We start from the raw sequence: 26,470 nt of genomic DNA, 5'->3' as shown, positions 1-26,470 counted from the left end.
CTTCAGCGTCCCGCTCTGAGCGACCTCTCCTCAACGTTCCCTACTCATCCCACGCACGATCCACGTGCTCCTCCATTGGATCTGAACGTCACCTCCACTGGGTTTCTCCCAGGTTAAACAAGGGCCGGAGTGATCGACCAGCTCGGTGTCTCCGCTGCTTGAGCTCGTCCCGTCCGCCCGGCAACAAGAAACGGAGCGCCGAGAGGCTCGATCTCCGATGCCTGGACCCGCCCCCATGAACCCTCTCCAGGCCTCGGAGTGCCGAGCGGCTCGATCCCCGAGGTCTGAGCCCGCCCCCTCCGCCCAGCGCCAGGCTGCTGAGCGCCGAGTCGCTCGATGCGCGGGGGCGCTGCAGCATCACGGAGCGGGGCCGGGTCTGCGCCCTCGGTCTTCCCCCTCCCACCCTCCTTCCTCAGCTTCCCGCTCCCTCCCCCGCCCGCCCTGCGCAGCCAGCAGGGATTGCTGCCCGGAGCTCCTCCGGAGCCTCAGGTATCCCGCCCCGGCGCGCCTAGGGAGGAAGGAAACCAGGCGACGCCCCTGCCCGCCGCCCCCAACGTCCGCCGGGGCTGGGAGCTGGCCTGCGCGAGGACCCGGTCGCGAGTGGGGAAGCCTGGGGCCCGGGGTGCCGTGAGGAAGGGGCGCGAGGACGGGGGTGCGGCTGGGGCGGCCCAGGAGCTTTAGGAGCGAGTGACCCTCCCCGGAAAGAGCTGTTTCGAGGGGGCGCCTGCACCGGGAGTCGGGGGCCGGAGTTCCTAGCAGATGTCGGGGTGCTGGGCCTGGTACGGAGGCGGGAAAGAGAATCCTGGAACCAGCGGGGAGGCTGCCCCGGGCTCCTTCCTCAGGGGTTCTGGACCAAACGCGCAACCCCGCTGTGTTCAGAATGAGCCGAGGGTGGAGGTGAACCCTTACACGTAACAGGTTTTGCGAGTAACATTTCCAGTCTTGAGTCCATTCAAATCACGATTTGCGTTGAACGGCCACCAACCAAAGACTGCAGATGAGATGAGAAATGGGGAAGAACCAGAAAGGGAGTGGAGGCTGAGAAAAGGGAAGCCAAGTTTGAGCATTTTGTGAAATGAAACACACAGGGCGTGTTTTGTAAAGTTAAAAAAAAAAAAAAGCCAACATAGAATAAACAACAGGTTAGAAGTTTGCTACGTGTAAAACCACTGACGAGAGAACGTACTACAATGTGAGATTTAAGCCAGTGATGAAGTAAGTACACGTCAGAGTCCTGCGTTGTTGACACTTCAGTGAACCCTGACGTGGAAAGACATCAGGGATGGCTCTTACTACGTAGACGCTGTAACTGACAAGAATATTTTTGGTAGAGGAACTGTAGGCATAATATAGTCAACTCTAATTTCTGAGCACAGTTTATTTCTGCTACTTCCCCCCTCCCCTACAAATATTAGTTGCTGATAGTTTGTGAACCACTCATTTATCTGTCTGCTGTTTTGCTAGTGACCTGAGTTTGCTTCCTTCTTCAAATTGATAGCTTGGATTTAAGAACTTGGTTTACTCTTCATTAAGGCTTAGTGGTATATCTTGTAGAAAGGTTATGTAAGTTCGTTTGATCACTTCTTTCCCTGTTGGCTAAGATCAGGATTTATCTGTTATCAGTGAGCTGTTTCTTTGTGCTGTCAAAGTTTACAATAGAAAGTCCAGATATATTTAAAAGCTCATTTTCTTCAATTCTTGCTTTGTCAATTTTTTTCAGTCCACTCTAGTATTCCTGCATGAAATTTGTTTCGAAATTAAGGAATAAAATGGGTCAGATATATCTAACAGAAATAACACGGAGTAAAGAACCCTGGAGTTGTCACTCAGGCAAGGGTAGTAATTTAATGTTACAAGTGGTTTGAAAACAAATGGCAGGAAGCTGATTTTACTGATAGTACTTTGATTTGAGTTTCTTTTAGTGCCTACTATTAGTCAATAAACTAATATTTAAATAATTTAAAGATCTTCAGGGATATTTTTTGTAGAAGATGGTAGGTTGTTATAAGAAAGTATATCTTTTTAGAACAGAGTTGTGTAACATGATGACAGCTAAGTGAGTAAATGTTAAACTGATAATGCATAGTCACTTATCAATTAGTATGAGTGGAGCGATATAACACTGTTATTTGTCCTACTACCTTTTCTTATGCTTGAAAGAAGTGTCAAGAGTAAAAAAGAAAATGCATGTAAAACACTGAATGCTAAAAATGATTCCGTGTTACTGAATATGCGTGTGTGTGTGTGTGTGTGTGTGTGTGTGTGTGTGTGTGTGTGTGTTCAGCACATACTAAGCATCTTGGGCTCTTAGGAATTTTTAGTCGGCCATCATCCGCTCCACAACACTGAAAATTTATATTTGCCTAACTAGTTCTCTAGAAAATTTTGGTTATGTTGCATACTCAAGTATTTCCTGGAAAAATCACCGCACACATTCTGCTGCAAAGAAAACCAGCTTTGTTTAACTCCCTTGTTTTTATGTATGAAAAATTTCATTTTCTCAGAAAATGTCTGTGAACCCTGGATGTGAGGAGGGAGTTTTCACTCAGAAACAAACCAATTTTCAGGACATTCTCCAGCAGAGGCCAGCTGAAAGGCCTCTAAGTTTGTTTCTACCACTGTCTACAAGGAAATAGCCACAAGTGTCCCCCACTTCAGGTCCGAGCCCCAAGTTGTTATACCTGTGCTTCTAATTGGCTGTAAATTGAGATGGTCGCAGTCTCTATGTTGGTCTCATTTAATTTGCTAGAGTGGCACACAGAATTCAGGGAAACACTTATTGTCAACTTACTATAAAGGCTATTATGAAATGTGCAGATAAATTATCAGATGGTGTAGATGGAAAGGTATAGGAGAAGGAGCCCAGAACTTTCCTGGCCCCTCTAGGTGTCTACCCTCTAGAAAAGTCCATGTGTTTATACCTAACAGCTCTCTGGGGTCCTGACCTCTTGGGTTTTTATGGAAGCTTCATTTGTGGAAATACTAAATTACAACCACAGCTGTTGGAGATTACTTCTACCTTCTCCGGTTGGGGTGATGTGGACTGAAATAGCCCAACCTTTTAATCCTGACTTGGTTTCCTCAGTGAACAGCCTCCTTTCTGGCGCTGTTTATAGACTGCCAGACATCTGTCAAACTCATTAGCATAAAAACTCACATTTATCACTCCTGTGTGTGGGGCTTTTAGGATCTATATGTCAGGAAACGAAGACTAGAGAGAATATGTACATATACACGCATGTAAATATGTTTATGTGAATATATGTATGCATATATGTACTTTGTGAGTTAATAAATCTGCACGTGTATATAAATATAGAATTGCTATTACCTCAATGTCACACTGATACTTACAGATTAGCCACTCTCATGGAGCAACAGTGGACCATCGTTTACGAATACTTATGCATGGGTTATCTATGTCATGTGACCAACTCACTTCATGCAGAATCCTGGAAATCACTTCTGTGCAGATGAGGAACCAAATCAATGCTTAAGCAACTGGTAAAAGTGCAGTGACTAGAAGCTTGCCACTGTTTTCTGACTCCAAGTTAAAGTCAGAGCTTGTTCAGTAGTTAGGGACTATTCCCATCTTTTGGACAGCATCTGCTCTTTCATTTTATAAAAGCCTAAATTTACCCATTTTTACTACATGTTTCCTTAGGAGAATAACATTCGTTTTTCTTATGGTTTTAACTATTTCTTGCAAGCTAAGACTTAGCATAGAGACTGTAGTCAGCGGAATGGAGCAAGTCAGGGTAGGTAGTTGCAAGTGAAGAGACCCTGATATACAGGGCCTTGTACAGTTTTAGGCACTTTTGCTTCTACCTCAAAGTTTCTCATATAATGAAATTTGTTTTCTTCTTCAGGTGGCAAATTCTTACTCTGTGGGAAATAGAAAAGTGTTTGTGAGCAGAAAGTATGCCTCCCAAGTTCAAGCGACACCTAAATGATGATGATGTCACTGGGTCTGTGAAAAGTGAAAGGGTAAGTTTAGATGTAAGTTGCATTCCTTGTAAATGATAGCACATCTGGAATGTATTGAACAGAAAAGGGTTGACCCTTTTCCTGTTCACCCTAAAGGGTAATGGCTGAAGCCCCATAAAAAAAAAAAAAAGTTTAACAGAGGAAAAGTGGAACAGATTTATCTGATCATGGTTTTATTTTACATGACATTAGAGCCTTTAGATTGAAGACCCAAAAAGGAGGGTGAATTGGCTTGTTTTATTAAATTGACATTTAATGAAACACGGGCAACTTTGTAGAAATATGATTGGATAGAAGGGTGTGATCTAATAGCAAAGAAAAAAGGGGAGGAAGAGAAACTGTTTCTCTACTTCTTGGCCTCTGTGTTCTTTCTGCTGGATATGGGACAGAAACCTTTTGGATGGGGGTCTTAAGACCTATCATCAAACAGAGTAGGTCAGAGAATGTTTTTAGGATCAATTCCTAGATAAAAAGACAGGAGAAGATCAGTGTAATATTTTCAGGTTTATGGCCATTTAAACATGTAAATTAGATGTATATAGTTGAGTGGATTTTGGCAGCTACTATCATAGTCAGTTTTTGGGTATATCTATATTCTTGAAGGAAGCCCTGTTTTCTTTCTTTCTTTTCTTTTTTTTTTGCAGATTTTTTTTATTTGAATTAGAAACAAGATTGTTTTACATGACAATCCCAGTTCTCTCTCCCTCTCCCTCTCCCTCTCCCTCTCCCTCTCCCTCTCCCTCTCCCTCTCTCCCTCTCTCCCTCTCCCCCTCTCCCCTCTCCCTCTCCCTCTCTCCCTCTCCCCCTCTCCCCCTCTCCTCCCTCTCTCCCTCTCTCCCTCTCCCTCCCCCTCTCCCTCTCCCTCTCCCTCTCACATATCTTTTCTGTTCCCCCTGGATGGTGAGGCCTTGCATAGGGTGTCATCAGAGTCTATCATATCCTTTGGGATAGGGCCTAGGCCCACCCCTGTGTGTCTTGGCTCAGGGAGTATTCCTCTATGTGGAATGGGCTCCCAAAGTCCACACCTATGCTAGGGATAAGTACTGAACTACTCCAGGAGGTCTGGTAGATTTCAGAGATTTCCTCACTGAAACCCATGTTCCTGGGGTCTGGATCAGTCCCATGCTGGTATCCCAGCTATCAGTCTGGGGAGCAAGAGTTCCCCGGTCATCTGTTTCTGTGGGTTTCACCAGCCTGGTCTGGACCCCTTTGCTCTTCACTCATCCTTCTCTGCATCTGCATTCCAGTTGAGTTCAGTGATTAGTTGTGGGTGTCTGCTTCTACTTCCACCAGCTGCTGGATGAGGGCTATCGGGTGGCATATAAGTCAGTCATCAATCTCATTATCAGGGGAGGGCATTTTGGGTAGCTTCTCCTCTGTTGCTTAGATTGTTAGGGAAGCCCTGTTTTCTTTACCAGTCATCCACATTCCCTTCATTTCTTCAGTCACAGACAACTAAATCTCTATAGTTTGACTTGTTCTGAACATTTTATGCAAATGAAGTCATATGATATATATCTTGTGATTGGCTTCTTTGACTCATAATGTTTTCAAAATTATCAATATTGTAGTATTAGTACTTGATATTCCTTTTTAAAATTTTTTTTCCATTTTTTATTTTATGTATGTGGGTGTTTTGCTTACATGTATGTCTTTGCACCATGTGAGCAGTGCCTGAGAAGGCCAAAAGAGCTTTAGACCCCCTAAATAATGTGGGTACTGGGAATCAAACCTGGCTCTTTTGGAAGATCAAAAAGTGTTCTTAACCCCTTCACCATCTGACCAGCCCCTTTATGTTCCTTTTTATTGCTGAGTAATATTCTGCCATGTGGATGTACCATTTTTAGTTATCTATCCATTAGCTGATGGACAGTTTGGGATGCCTGCTCTACCACACCCCTTAGTTCAGCTATTCTGAATACTGCTGAATGAATACTAACATATACATTTTGTTTGAACATACATTTCATTCTTATATTTTTGGTTGTGAACCTACCTTTGTAATGGCTGAGACCAGTTTTCATTTTGGAGGGTATTATCTAGCAGCAGAATTACTATGTTTTATAGTAACTGTATCTAGCCTTTGGGGTGATCTCAGACTGTTTTCCAAAGAGGGTGTACAGCTTTAAATTTCTAGCAGTGGTTTATAAGCACACCCTTATCACACTTGCACTGCCTGCTGGGTGAGCATGGTAACTTACTGTATCCTGTTATAAGTTCTTTATATTGTATCCCTAACACATATATCTAGTCAGTGAATATCACTCTGTGTTTCTTAGTGGACAACTGAGATAAACTCTCTCTATCTAGTTATCTTCAAAGCAGGGTGTAACTCACTGGGCTTGTAATTTGATATGACCTTTATTTTATATATTTCAAACTATGCTGTCAATAGATGAACATTGAGCATTGTTAAATATTTCTTGTTGTTAAGTCTTCTTTGTAGATGGTGCTTTTTATAATTGTTGCACAAAAAGTCTTATTTGGTTATTTATTGTGGTGCTTTAAGGTTTGTCTTTAGATTACTAATATTCTTTATGTTTTAAATATGTATTTTCTCCACACCCCACCTTATTCTTTATTTGGCATTTCTTTTAAGTGAATCTCTTGAACACAAATACTGACTGATCTGTGGATCTCCAGTCATACATGATTTGTTTTTAGTAGGGTCACTCACTTGCTATTATAAATAATGCTGCTGGAATTTTTCTGTGCCAGCCATTTTCCTATGGGCAGTAAGTGTCCTGTCTCTAATATTTGTCTGGGTCTTTGTTATCATTTGAACTTAAGCTTAAATTTCATCTCTTCAGAATGATTGTCTATGGCAGCCTAAGTCTCATGAGATCACCCTGTCACTTTCTGCCCCATCACTGTTTGAATTCTCTGCATGGCATTTTTCTTAGGATCACCTTTTTCTTTGGGAGCTGAGACCATGTCACAGCTCATGTTTGGTATTTACCCCAATACCTAGCACATATGAAATACTCAGGATTAACAAGTATTTGTTAATGAACAGTATTTCTTTTTTACTCCTTAGTATATGTTATATATTAATTATTTTACATGGATAAATGACTGTCATACATACATGCCTTTCTTTTTATTTCCCCTCACACCTTTGCCAGATTGATCATTTCCTCATCTCTTACCTTGCCCTGGGACTCTGAGGCACTGTGATGAATTTATTCTCTTTATTCTTCTTCCCTGTTTTTAAATATTAACTAAATATTTTGGCAGTGATATTTAAATCTCATTTGTCAACACACCAAAAATTATTCACCTTCGTTAGTTTTCTTTTTTCTTCCCCTTCCTGCTTTTACTCCTCACCAAGATGAGCACGTTAATATACTTTTACTTCCTCACTTCACACTGCCATGCTCAGCCTCTGAGCTTTAATGGGAAAGTTTTGCTTCTTAATAACTTACTGTTCACATGATATTATCTTCGTGTGTCTGTGTGTCTGTGTGTGTGGGGTCTTTCTCTCAGTTACTCTACACCTGGTTTTTGAGACATGGTCTATCACTGACCCTAGTACTTGCTGACTGGGTAGGCTTGCTGGCCCGAGAGCATGGAGTATTCTCCTGTTTCCATACCCCAGTATTGGGTCCAGTACATAATGTTACATGGATGCTGGGAACCCAGCTCAGGTCCTGTGCTTGTGAAGCAACTCCTTCACCTACCGAGCCAACTCCCAAGCCCTCATCACATTCAAATTCAGCTGTACATTTATTTAGATTCTTTGATCATATCTATCTGTATCCTAAGACTTTGTTCTAATTTGATTTTCTTTTTGGCTGGTCAAATTCCTCAATCAATGTCCTCAGAAAAGATGCACGGTGATCCGTTTCCCCTTTCTGTAGAAGTGAATTACCGCAACATTAAAGCACTGCAACTCTGCTATTTTATATTTTCTTAGGGAGAAATTGCTTTTTGCTCTTCCAAGCTACTAGAAGCTACCTGCCTTTCTTGGTTCATACCCTTCCTCCACCTTCAATCTCAGTTTCTTAGTGTCTCTCTTTTTACCTCCCTCTTTTCTTTTGAAAAACCATGTCCTTAGTTGGGACTCAAATGAATAATCAGTAAGGACCTTCATACTCCTTACTGACATTGCCAACCAAGTCTCTTTCACCTCGGAAGTTGGCAGAGTACAGGTTTGGTTACCAGGACATGGACATCTTTGGGACACCTGCACATACTCTGCCTACAAAATATTATATATTATTTGTGTCTAAAGGTCTGGATTTTACGTGACTTTAATCTTTTAGGACCTCATGTTCTCCTTTTAGGAAGAATGTGGCACCATCTTCATTTCAAGGAAGACTTTGTGTTTGGAAATGTGAAACTATAGAGTTACATTTGATGGAAATCAGCATATGTAGTGGGCTATTTCTGGATTAGGTGTCTAGAAGAGCCTTTGTCTCAGCTCTAATGTCACCCCCCCACACTCCTTCTGGGGTAGCCACTGAACTCCGAGTTCAGGGCTGCCAGTAGAGAGCATAGAGGGAAGGGAATGACTGCCATACCAGTGACAGGACTCAGGAAATGAATGCATTTTCTCTGGAAGGTCAGCAAACCTTGTCCCTGATCTTCTAACTGCCCAGGAGACACCTGTAATTCACTCTTCCCTGCTCTGGAAGCTTGTTTAAAAATGTCAGCAGCTGCCCGGGTGTTGGTGGCGCACACCTTTAATCTCAGCACTCAGGAGGCAGAAGCAGGAGGATCTCTGTGAGTTGGAGGTCAGCCTGGTCTACAAGAGCTAGTTCCAGAACAACCTCCAAAGCCACAGACAAACCCTGTCTCGGAAAAACAAAACAAAACAAAACAAAATGTCAGCTGCTTAGAACTTGTTTCTTTTCTCTTCTCTGACATACTCAAGTCTTTTTTCTTTCTTTCTTTCTTTTTTTTTTTTTTTTGACAGAGAAATCTTTTGGAAGATGATTCAGATGAAGAAGAGGACTTTTTTCTGTAAGTTAATATGTTTTTCCATTGTAATTAGCATACAAGAAAGTACACATGGTTAAAGTGTTCATTGTGGGTTTTGACATATACTAAAGTAAATCTCTATAATATCATCCAAATAAAGAAGGAACACAACTCTGGCCTTAGAACTTTCTTTGAACTTATTTGTAAGATATTGCTCTCCATGGCTGTAGGTTTCCACAGACCTGCTTTCTGTCACTGTGGTTTCTATTTCCTAGAGTTTTATATAAGCAAAGCCGTATGGCATGCCCCCCACCTTTTTAAATTTTTATACTGACTTCATTTGCTTAACCTGCTTATTTTGAAATTCATCTGTGGATCAACAGGTTGTTTGTTTTTCTGAGTGGTTTTCCATTGTGTAAACACACTGCAATCCATTTATCCATTCACGTCTGTGTGGATATTTAGTGGTTTTCGTTTTTTTTTCTGAAACAGAGCTGTTGTGAATGTTTCTGTGCAGGTGTTTGTGAGGACACATGCCTTCATTTCTCTTGGGTAATCCCTAGGCATGAAGGCTGGTACACACTGGCGTCTGTCTTCTCAAGTGGCCATACCACCCTTAAAGCTTTTGTTGAACTGAAATCAAGTTTTTACATATCTTCCTTAGGCCCCATCCTGCCAACAGGATTTCACTCTGTTTCCCAGGATAGCCTCAAGCTCAGCCATCACCTGTCCTTTGTTTCCCAAGTGCTGGGATTAGAGATGTGTGCCACCATGTATCTGTTCATCTGTCTGTCACATTCTCACTCTTTCCCTACCTTTCCTTCTCCCTCTTCTTCATTTTACCCCATATTTCTTATGTCATAAATACTATTCTGAAGAAATAATGTCACGATAGTAGATTATATGTTGTCTTTTTTTTTTTTGGTTGGTTGGTTTGGGTTTTTTGTTATTGTTGTTTTTGAGGGTTTTTGTTTGTTTGTTTGTTTTTGTTTTCTCTGTGTAGCCCTGGCTGTCTCACTCTGTAGACCAGGCTGACCTCGAACTCACATAGATCCACCTGCCTCTGCCTCTGAGTGCTGGTATTAAAGGCATAAGCCACAACAGTCAGCTTTTGGAATGTTTTATCCTAATGATTTTTAGGTAACTATTTCATCTGTGGCGTCCTTATTTAATCACTGCTTTTTCATGCTTGTCTCTGGACTTATTCATAGTTATCTGGTCCACAATATGAAACATCATACTTTGACTTGTCATTTGGGATAAACACTGGCCCAGAACTGCAGTACTTAGTTGGAACTCTGAAGACTGAGAGGGTAAAGCTTACAGAAGCTAAGGCAGTCTGATATTGTCACATTTATAAATGATATTATTTTAATGAATGCTTTAATTTTTTTCTCTAAATGTGTTTTCTTATAAGTGCATTTCCCCTTCATTTAGAAAGTTCCATGTCTAAAAATTAAGAGCTAGGATTTGTTTTTTGAGTTTTGTGGTTTAAACCTTCTTTATCTTCAGAAAAATTTTTATCAAAATATCCTGAAGTTGCCATTCCAAGAGCATTGACGTGGATGTATCAAGGTGTTACACACCTGACTGTAACAAGAGATGACAGTAACAGCTTGAGACTGTTACATACTTCCTTGTGCTCTTATATTTTCCTCTTGTTGTGTGGGTATCTGTAAGAAAGGTATCTTAAGGGGCTGGAGAGATGGCTCAGAGGTTAAGAGCACTGACTGCTCTTCCAGAGGTCCTGAGTTCAATTCCCAGCAACCACATGGTGGCTCACAACCATCCCTTATGAGGCCTGGTGCCCTCTTCTGGTGTGCAGATATACATGGAAGCAGAATGTTGTATATATATAATAAATAAATAAAATCTTAAAAAAAGAAAGGTATTTTAAAATATACTTCAAATTTTTAATGTTTTGAGTAAATTCAAAGTAAGTTGTGTTTTTAGTTCTAGAATTGACCACAAAGGTATTCATAGTGACAGTTGAGTTGATATGACATTTCAGAGTTTAATGTGTAGGAGGGATAGTACCACTAAAGGTTAGAATTATGTACTCTACTTTCTCAGGAAGTTGTACCACTTGGAAGAATTAGATTATGGCCAACAGTACATACTATGAAGTAGATACATGATTGTGTAGCATCCATTTCTGTCAGCTCCTAAAAAATGCAGCTCCATATGATTAATGATGATCCATATTTAGAATTCAGCTTGATAGCACAGAGAGATGTGTTTCTTGTTTTGATATTTGTCTGATATTGTCACTGCTGACATATACTGGGTATTTTATTTTCAGACGGGGACCATCTGGACCAAGATTTGGGCCTAGAAATGATAAAATTAAGCAGTAAGTTCCTAGATACTCACTCATTTAAATGATTATCATAGTTCTCTGTGGATCAGGGCTATCAGACTATAGCCTGCGAACCAGATCTGGCTGTTGTTTTTTATAAACAAACTTGTTTGGTTTTTATTTTTTCTTAGACTACATGCTCTATATTCATATTATCTGTAGCTGTTTTTGAGCAAAATAGCAATGTTGAGTAGTTGTGACACAGAGATCATATAGTCAGATATTTCATTGTCAAGGCTTATATATAAAGTAATTTAAGATAGGTTCTTATCTGTGGTTAGAGTGTCCCAGGAATACTAGACACTCAATTAAGCATTTCTGTTTTTTTAACTTTGGAAGTAACTCCTAAGGGAAAGTAGGTAGTTGAGGCTAATTCTTAAGTTTGTTTCAGTTTTCACTGAATAGCTGAAGTTGATTACTGAGCATTCTGTCAGTGCTTGATTTGCTTATGAGATACATTCAAGATAGAATCAAGACTAAAAATACACTTTCAGTTAAATATTACTGTAATGTATAGCCTGTATCCTTAAGTATCCAAGTACTCAGGCCAACAAACGGAAAAACACTGCTTAATTTTATAGTTGAATGGCAAACCACAGTTCTCTGAGAATTTGTTATCTAGTAAAAGTTCTAAAAGTGTGGATATTCCTAAAAAAAGAATAAATCTTATCTCTTTTCAAACTAGTGTTCAGAATCAGGTGGATGAAGTTATTGATGTAATGCAAGAAAATATTACAAAGGTAATTGAAAGAGGAGAGAGACTAGATGAACTGCAGGACAAATCAGGTACAGCCACCTCCCATTTTGTGTATTTCTTGATATGAATATGTGTGTAGCTAATACATACCTTCCATTTGTCTCACTGATGTTTAGGAATCATGGGTTAGGAAGTTAACATTCAGTTCTTAAGACTGATGGCCATGGCTTAGTTTCTGCCCATTGATTTGAATGGTCTTACTGTTATGTTGATATGCTTTATGTTTTTTATGATGTCAAGATGCTAAAATCTAATCTGTTTTTAGTACTCCTTTTAAACTTGCCTAATATTTTTACTTAATATCTTCTCTGGTAATTGGGGAGTAGTCTGTCTTCACTGACAGGTGTTAGTCTCTGTGTCTATAATGTTTCCTAGCACATACCTGGACCTCAAATATTGTTTGAACGATGACTTAGGCTTTCCCTGGAAACTTAGTAACTTTTGTTTACAGGCTATTAGCCTTTGAGCTTGTATTGGTTTTTGGCACATATTAGCCATTCATGCTGTATGAATGGTGAGTGGCTGCATGCCATATTCATTTAGACTTGCCTGACCAGAAACTTGCTTGATTGTTTATTCTCTTCCCTTAAAATCAGCTATCCTTTTTTTCTAAAAATGTAATTTTCTCTGTGTGCAATTTTTTTAGAGTTGTGCCAAGTATTTGTTTTGTTTCTGGTGCTAGGATCTAATGTGTATGATCAGGCATCAGCCCATGAGACCTTGTAAAAAGGCATTACATGAATTTGCATGCATGCGCATGCATTGGAGCACACAATGATGAATATGTGGAGACCGGGCTCTTGGCTCTCTCCTTCCACCATGTGGGTCTCTGTGTATCAAACTCAGGTCATCAAGCTGAGTGTCTATCTTGCATCCCCCCACCATTCTTATTTTTAAACTCTATTTTCTTACCAGAATTAAGAAGCTTGTGTATGTAAGCATTGAGGCTGTAGGAAGGGTTCTTGAAATCTTGAGTCCAGGATGGGGGTGGGATTGGTTGAACAAACTGACCTTTCATTGTGTTTTGCTTTTTTTTTTTTTCCAATGTAAACTAACAGAATTTGTGGGGGAAAATTTTAAGAAGTCGAAATTGATGTTTTTTTTTATATCTGTGTGACTAGATAAGAGAATCCTGTTATGTTTTAATCTTTCTCCCCACCCTCTGTGTATACAGAAAGCTTATCGGATAATGCAACTGCTTTCAGCAACAGATCCAAACAACTCCGAAGGCAAATGTGGTGGCGTGGATGCAAAGTAAGTAAATGAGACGGGGGAGGGGGGGGGCAGAGGAAGATGTGAGGAGAAGGGGCCTCTAGCAGTGAGCTCTGTGAGGACAAATGGTGTAATTGCCTTGCTTATTGAGAGATTTCCTCAGCTTGGAACAAGAAGGAGTTACTAAAGGAACCAAGCAGTGTCCGTCGGAAAGGGTGCCTCATAGTCCTCTCCATGATAGGACCCCTCATTTCCCAGTGCCCCAGCATCTGGACGCATGGTGACGACCGCTGCCCTTAGCAGCACTTCTTCCTAGCACTGTCCAAACAATTCATTATATACAGAGTGGGGTTTTTCTTTTCTTTTTCCTTCTATCTTTCTTTCTTTCTTTCTTCTTTTATTCTTCCTTTCTTTTTTTTCTTTCTTTAATAAAAATGAAACTAGAGAGAAGTATGATTTTTCTCCTAAGGGGAAAAATCAGAAGCAGTTTGTATGCCATAAACTTTAACAAAAAGATTAAGAAAAAAAGTCCTATTTATTCCTTCATTATTTCAGTGAAATAAGAAAAAATTTTAATAAGGACTAATGGAATCACTGTATACTATATCCTGAAGAAATGAATTTGCCTCTTAAGTCAAGTATGATCAGTTATGAAGTAAATGTCTTTAAGATTTTTTGGCAAATATCATGTGATGAGAGCAAATCTTTTTTTCCTCAAGTCTAGGTATATGTTTTCATTTTGCCAAAATCCTTAAACATAGGCTCATTGGGTTTGTTGTTGTTGTTTGGGGGTTTCTTTCTTTCTTTTTTTTTTTTTTTTGATTTTTCGAGACAAGGTTTCTCTGTATTGTTTTGGAGCCTGTCCTGGAACTCGCTCTGTAGACCAGACTAGCCTCGAACTCATAGAGATCCGCCTGCCTCTGCCTCCCGAGTGCTTGGATTAAAGACATGCACCATCAACACCCGGCTGGTTTTTGGTTTTTTGAGACAGGGGTTCTCTGTGTAACAGTCCTGACTGTCCTGGAACTTGCTTTGTAGACTAGACTGGCCTCAAACTCCCCCACCTGCCTCTGCCTCCCAGGCACTGGGATTAATGGCATGTGCCACCACCATCTGGCAGACTCATTGTTTTTAAACCCTCATTTTACAGCTCAGTGATAATCTTTTAAACCTGAGTTTGCCATATATTAAGGATTTCTTCCAAGAGATGTCTTGGATTTACTGAGTTTTGTCTGTTTAACTGTTAAATATCCTGTTTCCAGAAATAGAACTGAGGAAAGAAAGACAAATTTCATTGCTCCTTTCATATAGAACATTTTATCTATTTTTGTTTTCTTCAGAGAATAAATTTTGTATTTTCTTTAATTTCTTCTTTGCCTCCTCCTCCTCTAATGTTTTTAAAGAGTTTAAAATACACAGTACTGTGGTTTTAAATAGACTCAGACCCTGTAGATCATTCTAGCATCAAGCACACAATGAACAACATTGTCCTATGACTCAATGAAGATGAGTTAAAGTAGCAAGGCTTATATTTCTTCTCTCTCATACACTATCAGTACCTCGTTGTGCTCCAGTTCATCTGGGACGTTTCCCATGTCTCCTGCTTTCTGGATTGACTTTCATGGTAGTGATGTAGGAAGGCTGTTATGGAAATTAAAGACATCAGAGGTTGCCAGTGACTGAAAGGGTTGTAGGGTGGTAATAGGTTACAATTGGTTATGAGGGATCTTGGGGCCTGTAATGGAAATGTATTTGAGTATGATGGTTTTAGATACTTCTTGCTTCAAATTGGAAACCAAGGAAGAAAACTCTATTCAATATGGTATTTTTAAATTTTTGTTGGTATTTCCATATAAATTTGTAAAGTTAAGCCTAGTTAACTTTACTTTAATAGGACAAATTAATAGGTGTTTTGGGAAAGGTAGGAAAGCTACTATTAAATTCCATATGGTTTAAAAAAATATTCTCAGGTTAAATAAAGGATTAAAGTACTTTTAGTATAACATAAGCCCAGGTTCAACACTATGTTTACATTTGTAAGTATCATAATTACAGACATAGTCTTTTATATCCACATTGCAAAGCTCTTTATGTGTTTCTTGGGTCACTTTGTTGGTGTCATAGCTGTAATGTCATTCTATTTTTAAAATATTTAATTCCCATTTCTATTTATGATTGTCATTAGAATGAAACATCTCTTTTATAATATTGGAAATACTGATTTTTTAAGTTTTTAGAACCATATTATAAAAATTTTGGAAATTAAAAAAAAAGTCACACATTGAAATTACCCAGTATATATCAGTGACCATCCATATAATTACCTAGTATATCTCAGTGACCGTCTGTATAATTATCCAATTAGAACAGCCCTTTTGAAGCTGTGGAGTCTCACACTGGACTTTACACTTTCACTATCTAATATATTTTTATTTACCTATCTACTACCAATATTGATCTTTTTTGAGTATCCCCCTTCCTTTGAAAAAAAAGATTGGCTGGCCTAAACTCACTCTGTAGACCAGGCTTAGCCTTGAACTCACAGAGATCCATTTGCCTATGCCTCCCAAATGTTGAGATTAAAGTCATAAGTTTTTAATTATATGAAAATGTTTGATGAAAGCAAGGCTTTTGATTCATCAAGGAAATGAAATTAGTTTATATAATGTATGCATTTAAGAAAAAATGGAATGATTGTGACAGTTTTATATAGAAAGATAACATGAACTTAAAATGTCAAGCAGCTGACTGAGAAATGATTTTTTAAAAGATTTTTTTATTATGTATACAGTGCTCTGTCTGCATGAAGGCCAGAGGAAGACACCAGATCTCATTACAGATGGTTGTGAGCCACCATGTGGTTGCTGAGAATTGAACTCATGGCCTCTGAAAGAGTAGCCAGTGCTCTTAACGTCTGAGCCATCTCTCCAGCCCCCCCTGAAAAATGATCTTAAGGCTTTTCTTTCTAATTTGATACTGACACAATACTCTTAAGTCACTTATGTGTTGTTATTCATAAGGAATCTAAAGTATAGTCCTTAAAATGGAGATTAAAACTTCGTGAAGGGGTAAAATTACTGTGAAGAAAATATGGCAAGAAAACAACTGACAGTATTCTTACATATTTGGAGAAAACTGCTATGAAGCCTGCTGCCATATGTGTAATGGTCCCCTTTGAAGCCTGCTTCCATATAAATAGCTGGCCCCTATCCATGTTTTGTTTTCCATATCATTGGTTATCTACAGTGAGCTGTGCTTAGAGAAACCTAAATTTGTCTTGGCTCTTGGAAGAGAAAAACCAAATTCATTTTCCCTTATTATACATGTGTTCCATTTTACTGTTGGTTATTAGTCTATTCTATTTACTTTATCAATTTATTATCATAGGTATGCCTTTACAGGGAAAACCACACATAAACGATTTGGTATGATCCATGGTTTAAGGCATTCATGGAGCAAGGGCACATAACTCCCCACATAAGACAGGACCATTGTATGTAAAATAATACATGGTCTACTGGCTACCTGTATTTTCATCCAGTCCTGACTGTAACTGCTAAAAGTACAGCTTTTGTGTGTCGCATTAGAAGTAGGCCCAGCCCTGAGAAGGCTTCGATTGTGGCTGCTACTGTGCAGTACAGCTTTAGCTGGTAACATCCACCAAAGCAAAGCCATACATTTGGGGGCACTGATTATTTACACAAGAATGCAAAACAGCCATCAAGTTCTTTCGAGAAGCATTGAATTGGAAATCTCCCCCAAAGTATGCCTGTTTATTGATGAGGTAGTATAGTACAATAAATAGTAAACCAGAGAGTCTTGTTTTTATTAACGAGTCAAATCTTTCATTTGTCTTTTTGTGTGTTATAGATAAAAGCCATCATGGCTTTGGCTGCAGCTATCCTTTTGCTAATGATTATCAGTAAGTATTTATTGGATCGTTGTTCCATGGGGTATTGTGTTTTGTAAGACTTAGGGTTTGATATGGTCTTGATTTTTTTTTCCCCGTGACATAGTCTCACTATGTAGCCCAGGCTGTCCTAAATGCCACTGTGTAGCCCAGGCTGGCCTCTGGCTAGGGTTTTATATTAAAATCATTTTAATTCCTTTTCATTAGTTGACCTCGTGTGTGTAATGTGAGCATTGGATAATGACATATGCCTTGAATAAGGAGGGTACCTTTACCTAGAATCTCTCAGTCTCTGAAAACTGCTTTAAGTGTCTGAAGTTCTATGTGAATTTGCATGTGTACATTTCTGTGGGGAGTCTATATTCTCAAAGGGTACTCTCTCTCCTGCTCCTCAGCCACACCCCAGTCACAGCACAGGGCTTAGCCATCTGTTTAAGGCTAAAGCTGCTATCTGTTATATTTAGGACCAAAATACATTTTTTTCTTTACTGCAATGTTCAGGAGACAAATCCAGTTTATTTCTCCAGATGATTTATTTTTTTCAAAGTCAGGTCATTTTTTTAAGTACCTTTCTTCAAGATCTCTTTACTTTTACAAAGATTTTTGAAGAACTAGAAAGTTGAAAATTTTTATAAGGATAGTTTTTAAACTTAAAAAGTGTTACGGAAATCTATAATCCAGTCTCATTACCTGGGTTGTTGTTTGAATTTGTTTACTAGTTGAAGTGTATTTGTAACCCCCATGTTAATCATGTTACTTCCATGGTCATTCAGAACAAGAAGAATTTTGAATCCCTTGACCCATAGGTTTCCAGATGGGTCAAATGGAGATCTACCTTCTTATTTCAGCTTTCATTGCATAACCAGGTGTCCTTTTCATAGACTGCTTGATGCACATTTTTGCTGACTTCATGGTTTGAAACGGACCTCATGGATAGTCTAGAAATGCTGTCCCTTTTACTAAAGCTGTGGTAACCCTTTCCAGAAAATATGTATGTGGGCTTATTCCAGGATGAGCTACAATGCTGCTAACCTTGACTTCATTATATTTTTATTTAATGGTATCTATTAAACAATGTCTTTCAGAAAAACACACATAAAACAAGATTATGTGTTGATTTATAGCCAGACACTCATGGGAACTTAAGTCTGTATATTCCCTAGGATTAGTGGCTCAGGAGTTACCAGTTCAGTGTTCATGATAACTTTGTAGAATATAATTATCTCAAGTAACAAGAACCTACCATAAATGGTTGGCACTATGCAATAAAAAGGACTATAAAATTTTAACTGGACTCTCACTATACTACTATAGCTGCTGTCAATATAGCTATTGTATATGCTTTTAGTCTTTTCCTATTGGTATGTTAGCATGATTTTCAAAATCTAAGATCATATCAGATATTTTCCAATAAATATTTTATTAATTATTTTCCCACATCATTAAATATTGTAATAATTTTTAGAAGCTACGGGCTACTGTTTTGCCACGGTTTATTTGCTCAAGAGGCCAGTGTTAGACACCGGTTGTTTTATGATGTTTCTGTATGTCCTCTTATTTCATAGCTGTTATTTCAGATCAGAGTTTGGCCTGGGTTTCTCCTCTCTAACAATGGCCGGTACCTACACTTAGGGATTGTGCTTCTGACCTAGCTGTGATATGGTTCTGATTTTGATGCATTCTTTTCTTTTTTTGTTTTACTTTTTTCTCTTACAGTTCTTATAGTTGTGAAAAACCGTACTTGATTTGGTGACAGAGATCCTCATTAAACAAGATCTGGGACAATAATAATTAAAGATTGCTGCATAATTTAAATGAAACCTGTGTATATAACTTTCAAATTTTCTTTTTCAAGAAACTAAAAGGCAAGTACCACTTCAAATTGGAGCATTGAGAATATCCAGTTACCTTCTTCCCAACTAGCAAAATGTGTTTTGAATAATTATATTTAAGGCAAAGATAACTCTATTTTGCTTTATTCCAAGGATCTAATTTGAAACTAGATACTTGCCAGTTTGTTATATGTATATATAGTTAAACACTGATGACAATATTCATACTTGTATTTTAGTGTCATTAAAAACATTTATTATTTCATTAACGTGAGGGTCAAGCTGCTGGTCAGGATGCCTGTGTAGAATCCTGACTCTTATGCTGAAAGAGATTCATAACCATCCCATCAGTATTTGCAAGAATGTCATTTTTTCATATTGCAGTTGCTTTACAGGCAATCTCCGCATTTATGGATTAACAAAAGCTAAGTGTTGTAAATGTTTCTGCCTTCAGCTCTACCTGAAAACATTCCAGTAAACCTATTCTGACTGTATAAGGGAATACATGGTAACTTTTTGGTATTTGCATTTTGAAAATGGGAAACTTTAACAGTGTGAAATGCATAATATGGTACCATAAAACTGGAGATAATAAAAATATTGGAGAATGTCATTGGAGTGTTTGAAAATGAGCAATATATAGCGCCCAGTCTTGGTCCAGTCGATTGTCAGTTAAACTACAATAAAAAGGGACTAATTCTGATGTAAGTGCAATCTGCAGGTAACTTTTTCCTTGATCTAATTTATTAATAGTTTTCCCTCTTTAATTTTAACACACCCTGTGCCACAAGAGCTGAAATTAGCATAGTCTTCTGCTTTGACTGTCACGTTTCTCTGACACTCGCAGTGTGTTCTTTTGGGGACATAGATGTTGCACAATCAAGTGTCCAAACAGCCAGTGGCAGTGAGTAGCGGACTGTCAGTAACAGATGCTCAGGGGCACAAGATGTGTTCATTGTAGAGAGCGCCAGCCCCTTCATGTTGTTTAAACAAGTCAGCGTGAAAATGCATCCTGATGTGTAAGAGGAAAGGCCACACTAATCAAATTGGAGACTTCGGGAACTTCTTCACATGGACATCTTAATTGAGAAATAGAGTTCACAGGGATTATCAGTATGTGGAGGGGATGACGACAGTGGTCCTGTATGACAGATATCACTTCTGTGATCATTTTAATTCAAAATGTATAAAAGAATTTGGATTTTAATTCTACAGTAGTTAATACTAACAGAAAAGAATGTTTAGAATGGAAAGAAATTTGATGGAAGCCAAATGAAGTGATGCCCTAGACACTTGCAAGGTCTAGATATAACTGCTGACTTTATAGTACTTGCATATTATGGAAGGTTGACTCTGGCCTCTTCATTCTGTCAGTCAGTTCAGATGCACAAAAGATGTAAACCCTTTTGAAAGTGGTGGGCCAAGGAGTCTTCTCAATCCCAGCAGCTGGTAGTTGAGGGACAGTATGTTTTACTTGCATCAGCCAAGCTGATCCTGATGTTTGCCTCGTGTTTAGAGTGTAACTAGATCCTGCATCATTAGTTTTCCATATAGAAGTCTAGTTTCATTCACTATTAGTGAAGTTTTTTTTCTGAAAAGACTCCGTATTTCCTGTGCTGCTTTTAATAAAGTATGCCACTTATAAGGAAACAATTATTTAAAAAATAGAATTATAAAATTATTTTTTAAACATTAAGTATAAAATTTTTAGATCACATAACTGCTTCTATATATAGTTGTTTGTATTTAAATTTATTGCTACTGAGGAAACCCTGTTGGCATGTGACTGAGAATTTTGCAGCAGTGATGACTTCATTCAGTTTATTTATTGTTTTATCTTTTTTGATCTTACATTATCCGAGACCTTAAAATTACTGGCATGTTTAAGATACTATGTGAAATATTGGAAATATGGGCGTTTCTAGAATAAGAAGCTGAGGAGAGCCAGGGATAATGGCTCACACCCAGAAGTCCTGCTCTCTGAACACTGAAGTAGGAGGGTTGCCATGATTTTGAAGCCATCCTGTGCTTCATGGTGTGTTCTGGACCAGCCTGGGCTATAGAGTAAGAACCTGTTTCAAAAAACAAAACAAAACCAAACAAAAAACAAAAATCAAAACCAAACAAGTACAAAATCAGAAGGGAAATAGTTGTTCAAATTGATGCCAGGCCTGCCTTCATTCCCTCCTTAATCATTCTTTTTCTCATCCAGCTCAGATCATCCTGCACTTGAAAAAATGAAGTTTTACCACCATCAAAACTATCATTATTTAACAACAGTGAAGATCAACAGAAACATTCAAGTAGCTTTGCTAATGTTAGTTGATGCCCAGTGAAATCAGGTCACTACTTCCATGCCTGAAGCGTGCCCTTGTGATTTGTCCAAAACAGAAGCATTTTCCCTTGCAGCAGTTTGTGATGAGTGGGTTCTTCTCCTGGTCATAGCTCAGTAGCACCTGTGACCTTGGATTCCTTTGTCCTAACAAAACCCATTGGAAATTGTCCCAAAGTTTTATAAACTGGGAAATATACTGAGTAAAAGAGGGTCCAGTAATGGTGATGGAACATTGTTTAAAATGAAGAAAGAGTAATACATGTCAGGTACAGGGATTCCTGGGACTGTCATTACAGTTCATTCCTGGGCTCTGTGTTAGAAAGTACTGTTGGCCTTTTAATAGCAGAATCTACACTTTGTGTTCTGGGTAGCATGTGGGTACCCTGTAAATACACACACACACACAAACAGGCTGAGGATCAGATGTGGAAAGAGTTTGATATCTCTCCTTGCCACTTCCACGTGTTCTGTGTCCTTGTCGGCACTGTAGCCCAAACAGACTTGTATTCACATCTTGTATATACTTTATGGTTAGAAAATATGCAAGAGGTCTTTTTAGTGTTGAACATAATTGTCATTAGTTGTATTGAGTCAGAGCATTGCTAAGTTAAGGACTATACTATCAATCAAATTTTGTGTTTTCACATAGAAATGTTATTAGAGTCAGTTTTACTTTTCTGTGAGTGGTACTAAGAACATGAGTCAATCTAAACATGTTTTGCGAGGGCAATTGCCATAGAACAGTATAAAGACAATGGGTCAGAAGGAGCAAAAAAGGGCCATCTTAGTCCATACAAATGCCACCTTCCCTTAGACTGATGGAATCTGAGCCTATTTTGTGTGTCTTGTTTTTGAGACTCTGACCCAGGCTGGCCTCAAACTCAGAGAGTCACCAGCCTCTGCCTCCCAAGTGCTGGTATTAAAGGTGTGTTCCACCATGCCCTGCAGGCTTTTTCTTTTTGACCAAAGAAAGAATTCTTGGGCTCAAGTGATCTTTCCAACTTAGCCTCAAAAGTAGCCGAGACTACACGTGGGCACCACCATGTGCAAATGGGCTTTCTCTTTAAGCCTGATGTCAGTCTTACTCTGGTATTTATTTTCATATGTCAGGTAGAATAAGGGATGGGAGCACACTTTTATTCTGGCTCATGTTTTATTTTACAAAACTACTTAGAACAAGTGAGTACAGATGAAAAGAAAAACATTGCTAATCCAGTTGGGATAAGTGTAAACTTGTGAAGCAAGGACCATGTCCTGTTGTGTCTCTAAGCACTGCAGTACCCTGGCAGACGCTAGACAAAGGTTGGGGTGGGGGGAGGGGGACACTTTGCTCTAGAAGTCACACTGTGCTAGTGAGAGCTGATTTCCAGTGTGTACTGAGAGGTGATTAGGTGATTACCTAGAGATTAACATGTTCTTGTTATAATTGAGTATAGAAAAATTCTGGTTTGACAGTGTTGTATTAGCTTCTTTTCATTTGAAAAGATTATGAAATAAAATCATATTATTTTAAAACTGTAAATTGTATATGTCCGAGGATTTAGTAAAATATTAGTGATAAGAAAATTCAAGCATTGTTTTTATGTCTTAGTTGTATGTCATTATTTTACATCCTGAAATCCCTGATTTAACCATTTCGGCAAGTGCCTTTGACATTTAAGGAGTATGATGGGAGATGAGCAATGTTAGATGCCATGCCCCTTTTCCTGGCTTCTCAATTCCTCATGACCATTTATGTTTTACAGTGCTACAAAGTTCACTCCTTTGTTTTCATATGGAATGTATTTGTAGCTTCTCCATAGTAAACAGCAAAATAAACCATTTTGTAGAAAATGAAAAGTAAGTATTTTGGCTTGTTCAGTGTGTGTATCCTATTGACTTAACTTCAAAGCAGAACACCTGTACAAGCACCTTGGTTTCATTGGTCCCTGTTTTCCACTAAAGTACATGGAGTAAAAGTAAAACCTATCTGAAAGAATTTCTCAATGTACAACACCAAATGTCAACAGCCGGGAAGTGATTGGGGTATTTATGCTTATTCTCATTGGTGTCCATTTCAAAGAGAGGAAGGAGCACGAAGCCCACTTAATAATTCAGTCCCAGTCAGAGCTGGGCATGGTGTTATATGCCCACGATCCAGCACTCACGAAGTGGAGACAGGTGATCAGGGAAGGGAGTAGTTCAAGGCCAGAAACAATTGCATAGTTTGAGGTCAGCTTGGGCTACAAGAACCTGTCTTTATAAAAACAAACAAGTAGTCCCAATCAGAACACCTGGTACCTGTTCCTCAACAGTGTGGTGCTGTCTTTTATAAAAAGCCTGAGTAGTGATCATGTCTCCAGCCTCCAGACCCTAAATGCCATCTCTGTAGTACTTGGGGTTATAAAGTGTTATCGACAGGGATGGAGACAGAAAACATTCTAAGAATGACGCTGGGCTGGAGGGATAGCTCAGCCATTAAAGGCTAGGCTCACAACCAAAGATATAAGAATGACACCATTTAATATCTAATATTTCACTTTATGAGAGAACCAGTCTAGCAGGCCAGGCTTCCCTAAGTCCAACAGTCACACTTAGGCACAGCATGCCCTTTAGATGTTAAGCACTGCTGTAAAGCAGTCACTCTACTTCCTTGCTGTAGGTACATGAAGGGATTTAGTACACTGGTTGTGTGAGAGGGCCATATTTCATCAGAGCATGTCTATAAAGAGAGCACGTGAAAGCACTAAACTTGGGAAGGAGAATGCTCGATTGATCTTGCAACATAAAAACTTGCTGTTTACTCCACTTAAAAACGGGGGCCAGGGAGTTTGTACATTGAGTAAGAGTGCTTGCCCTGCAAGCATGAGGACCTGAATTCAAATCCCCAGTACCAAAGGGGAAAAACAACAGGCATGACTTCGTGTATCTGTAACTCCTGCATTGGGGAGCAGAGAGGCACATGGGTTCCAAGATCTCACTATCCAGCCACTCTAGACAAAAGGGTCATCTTCCAATTTATTGACTCTGAAAGCAGTAAGGTAGAGAACCAGCAGGAGACAGCTGAGGTCTTGCTCTGACCACTGTGTAACTGACATGCTGGCACCACACAAATACATAACCCCATCATCATCTTAGCCCACTTGTCCTGTCACCTACCCATCTTTGACCTGTGTTGAATTTTTTGTTCATTCTCACAAACTACTTAAGTTTTACATACATACCTCACCCAGTCTTACTCTCAGGAAGGTCACCAGGGTGTCAACCTCTGTGTTGACAAATCCAGAGGCCCCTATTCTGCCTATTCTGTTTATTAGCATGTGTTAGTTGGTAACTCCACTTCTGAAGGTCCTTTTTACATTGCTGGTTGACACTCATCCCCCCAACCCTTGACATTGTAATACTCCTGGATTCAACTCTTGGTCCTCTTTGAATACACTTCCTTAGTAATCTTACCTAATATTACCATGTAACATCTTTGTTCTGACATATACCAAGTTCATGTCTCCCTGACTTGAAATTGGACTCATGGAATATTCCATTTGTCATGTATTATCATTTCAGATTCACATGCCCAAAATACAATTCTAATACCAAGTATGGTGGCACATGCCTGTTATGTCCATGAAGTCTGCTCTGAATGCCCCATCAATTCTCTGTACGCCTCTATTCTTCTATAATTATTTATACTTGTTACCTTCATTCCAAATGTAACTTTCATAAAAGGATGTTTGTCTCTTGTTCACTCGTATCTCCCAAACCACTTGGCATAACAGCAATAATTACTGTTGAATGGTTCCATTATCATGAAGATACAAAGACCATAATTTTGAAAATTATATACAGAAGATAAATTGATTTTAGAGTATGTCAGCAATAGGATGAAAGACATGGCCTCTATAATTCAGAAAGTCATAGATAAAAGAGGTAAAAATGGAATTATATGATGAAAGCAACTTAGGTCAGCTACAAGGAAAATGAATTAAAATGACTTGTTAGCAGTGGTTCGCAACCCCTTTGGGGATGTTCAACGACCCTTTCACAGGTTGCCTAAGACCACCAGAAAGCACAGACATTTACATTACAATTCATAACAGTAGCAGGCTTATAGTTATGACGTGGCAACAAAATTAATTTTATGGATGTGGGTCACCGAAACATAAGGATCTGTATTAAAGGGTCTCAGCAATAGGAAGGTTGAGAACCACTGCTAGAGGATGCTGGAAAGATGACTCAGAGAGTAAGAGCACCTAGTCTGTAAGCATAAGGGTCTGGGTTCAGACTTCCAGAATCCACATAAAGAGCCAGAGAAAGTGAGTATTTACGACCCAGCACTATGGCGAGCAGTTAACAGGTGGATCAGCACAGCCAGCCTAACCAAAATAAACCCTATCTGAAGACAATGAAGTGGAGAGCAATAAAGCAAAACACCCAGTGTGCGCATGCACCACACATACTGAGTACATGCACACCACACAACACACGCACTAATAGTCATTTGCTAGAAAGGAAAAGCAACTGCAATATGCATATTATCTCCTACACAGAAGTCAGGGATAGAATTGCTTGAGAAAGTGGTATAAGAGAGAGTCTAGTCAAGCAGTGGTGGGGCACACCTTTGGTCCCAGCACTCAGGAGGCAGAGGCAGGTGGTTCAAGGCCAACCTGGACTACAGAGTGAGTTCCAGGGCAGCCAGAGACACACAGAGAAACCCTGTCTCAAACAATCAAAGAGAAATAGAGGGAGAAGTTCTAGAGGCTGGAAGGGGAGATAATTGGATCTTTAAAATTACTGAGAATTGTGTGGAGTTCTAAAACTAGTAGAAATGAGCATCATGTTTTCCTTTGATTAAAGCTTCAATTTTGAGAAATTCATCCCAGATAAAAAGATTGTGTCAACTGCTTGTAGGGCTGGGACTGTACAGCTCAGTGGTAGAGCACTTGCTGGCCATGTGTGAGACCCTAGGTCTCAGTGTTAAAGAGAAAAATCCTCTAAGCACTGTACCTACAAGTACAAGCACAAGTACCTACAAGAATACAGACATTAAACTGTCTCTCGACTACACATCACTAGGCTATCATCTATAGCACTTCAAGAATAACTATGACTAAGGAATTTCATATACAAACCATGAGTACAAAAAAGAAGGTTCAAAAATATGAAACACCACCAGACC

General features: G+C 39.2%; 1 protein-coding gene across 7 annotated transcripts; it reads left to right on the top strand.

Moving 5' to 3' along the window:
- The first annotated feature begins 191 nt into the window (after positions 1–191).
- Positions 192–22,881, top strand: Vamp4 (vesicle associated membrane protein 4). Of its 7 annotated transcripts, XR_003485657.2 has the most exons (9): positions 334–489; positions 3,870–3,987; positions 8,906–8,952; positions 11,213–11,263; positions 11,955–12,055; positions 13,201–13,280; positions 17,109–17,160; positions 18,865–19,013; positions 21,193–22,881. XR_003485657.2 is itself a non-coding variant. In XM_027417213.2 (8 exons), the coding sequence occupies exons 2-8, from the start codon at positions 3,922–3,924 to the stop codon at positions 18,891–18,893; spliced, it is 426 nt and encodes a 141-aa protein (XP_027273014.1). In that variant the 5' UTR covers positions 334–489; positions 3,870–3,921; the 3' UTR covers positions 18,894–19,593. The 7 variants fall into 7 exon arrangements, 6 of the variants coding, with proteins under 6 accessions (XP_035301035.1, XP_027273014.1, XP_027273015.1 ...); XM_027417213.2 differs by lacking the exon at positions 21,193–22,881 and having other exon boundaries at positions 18,865–19,593; XM_027417214.2 differs by lacking the exons at positions 334–489; positions 21,193–22,881 and adding an exon at positions 560–779 and having other exon boundaries at positions 18,865–19,593.
- The last annotated feature ends 3,589 nt before the right edge of the window (positions 22,882–26,470 follow it).

The sequence above is a fragment of the Cricetulus griseus genome, chromosome 5 (assembly GCF_003668045.3).
Source record: "Cricetulus griseus strain 17A/GY chromosome 5, alternate assembly CriGri-PICRH-1.0, whole genome shotgun sequence".
In the NCBI taxonomy this organism is placed as follows: Eukaryota; Metazoa; Chordata; class Mammalia; order Rodentia; family Cricetidae; genus Cricetulus; species Cricetulus griseus.
The sequence above is the reverse complement of the archived record's forward strand: the minus strand, read 5'-3'. Positions and strand labels throughout refer to the sequence as shown.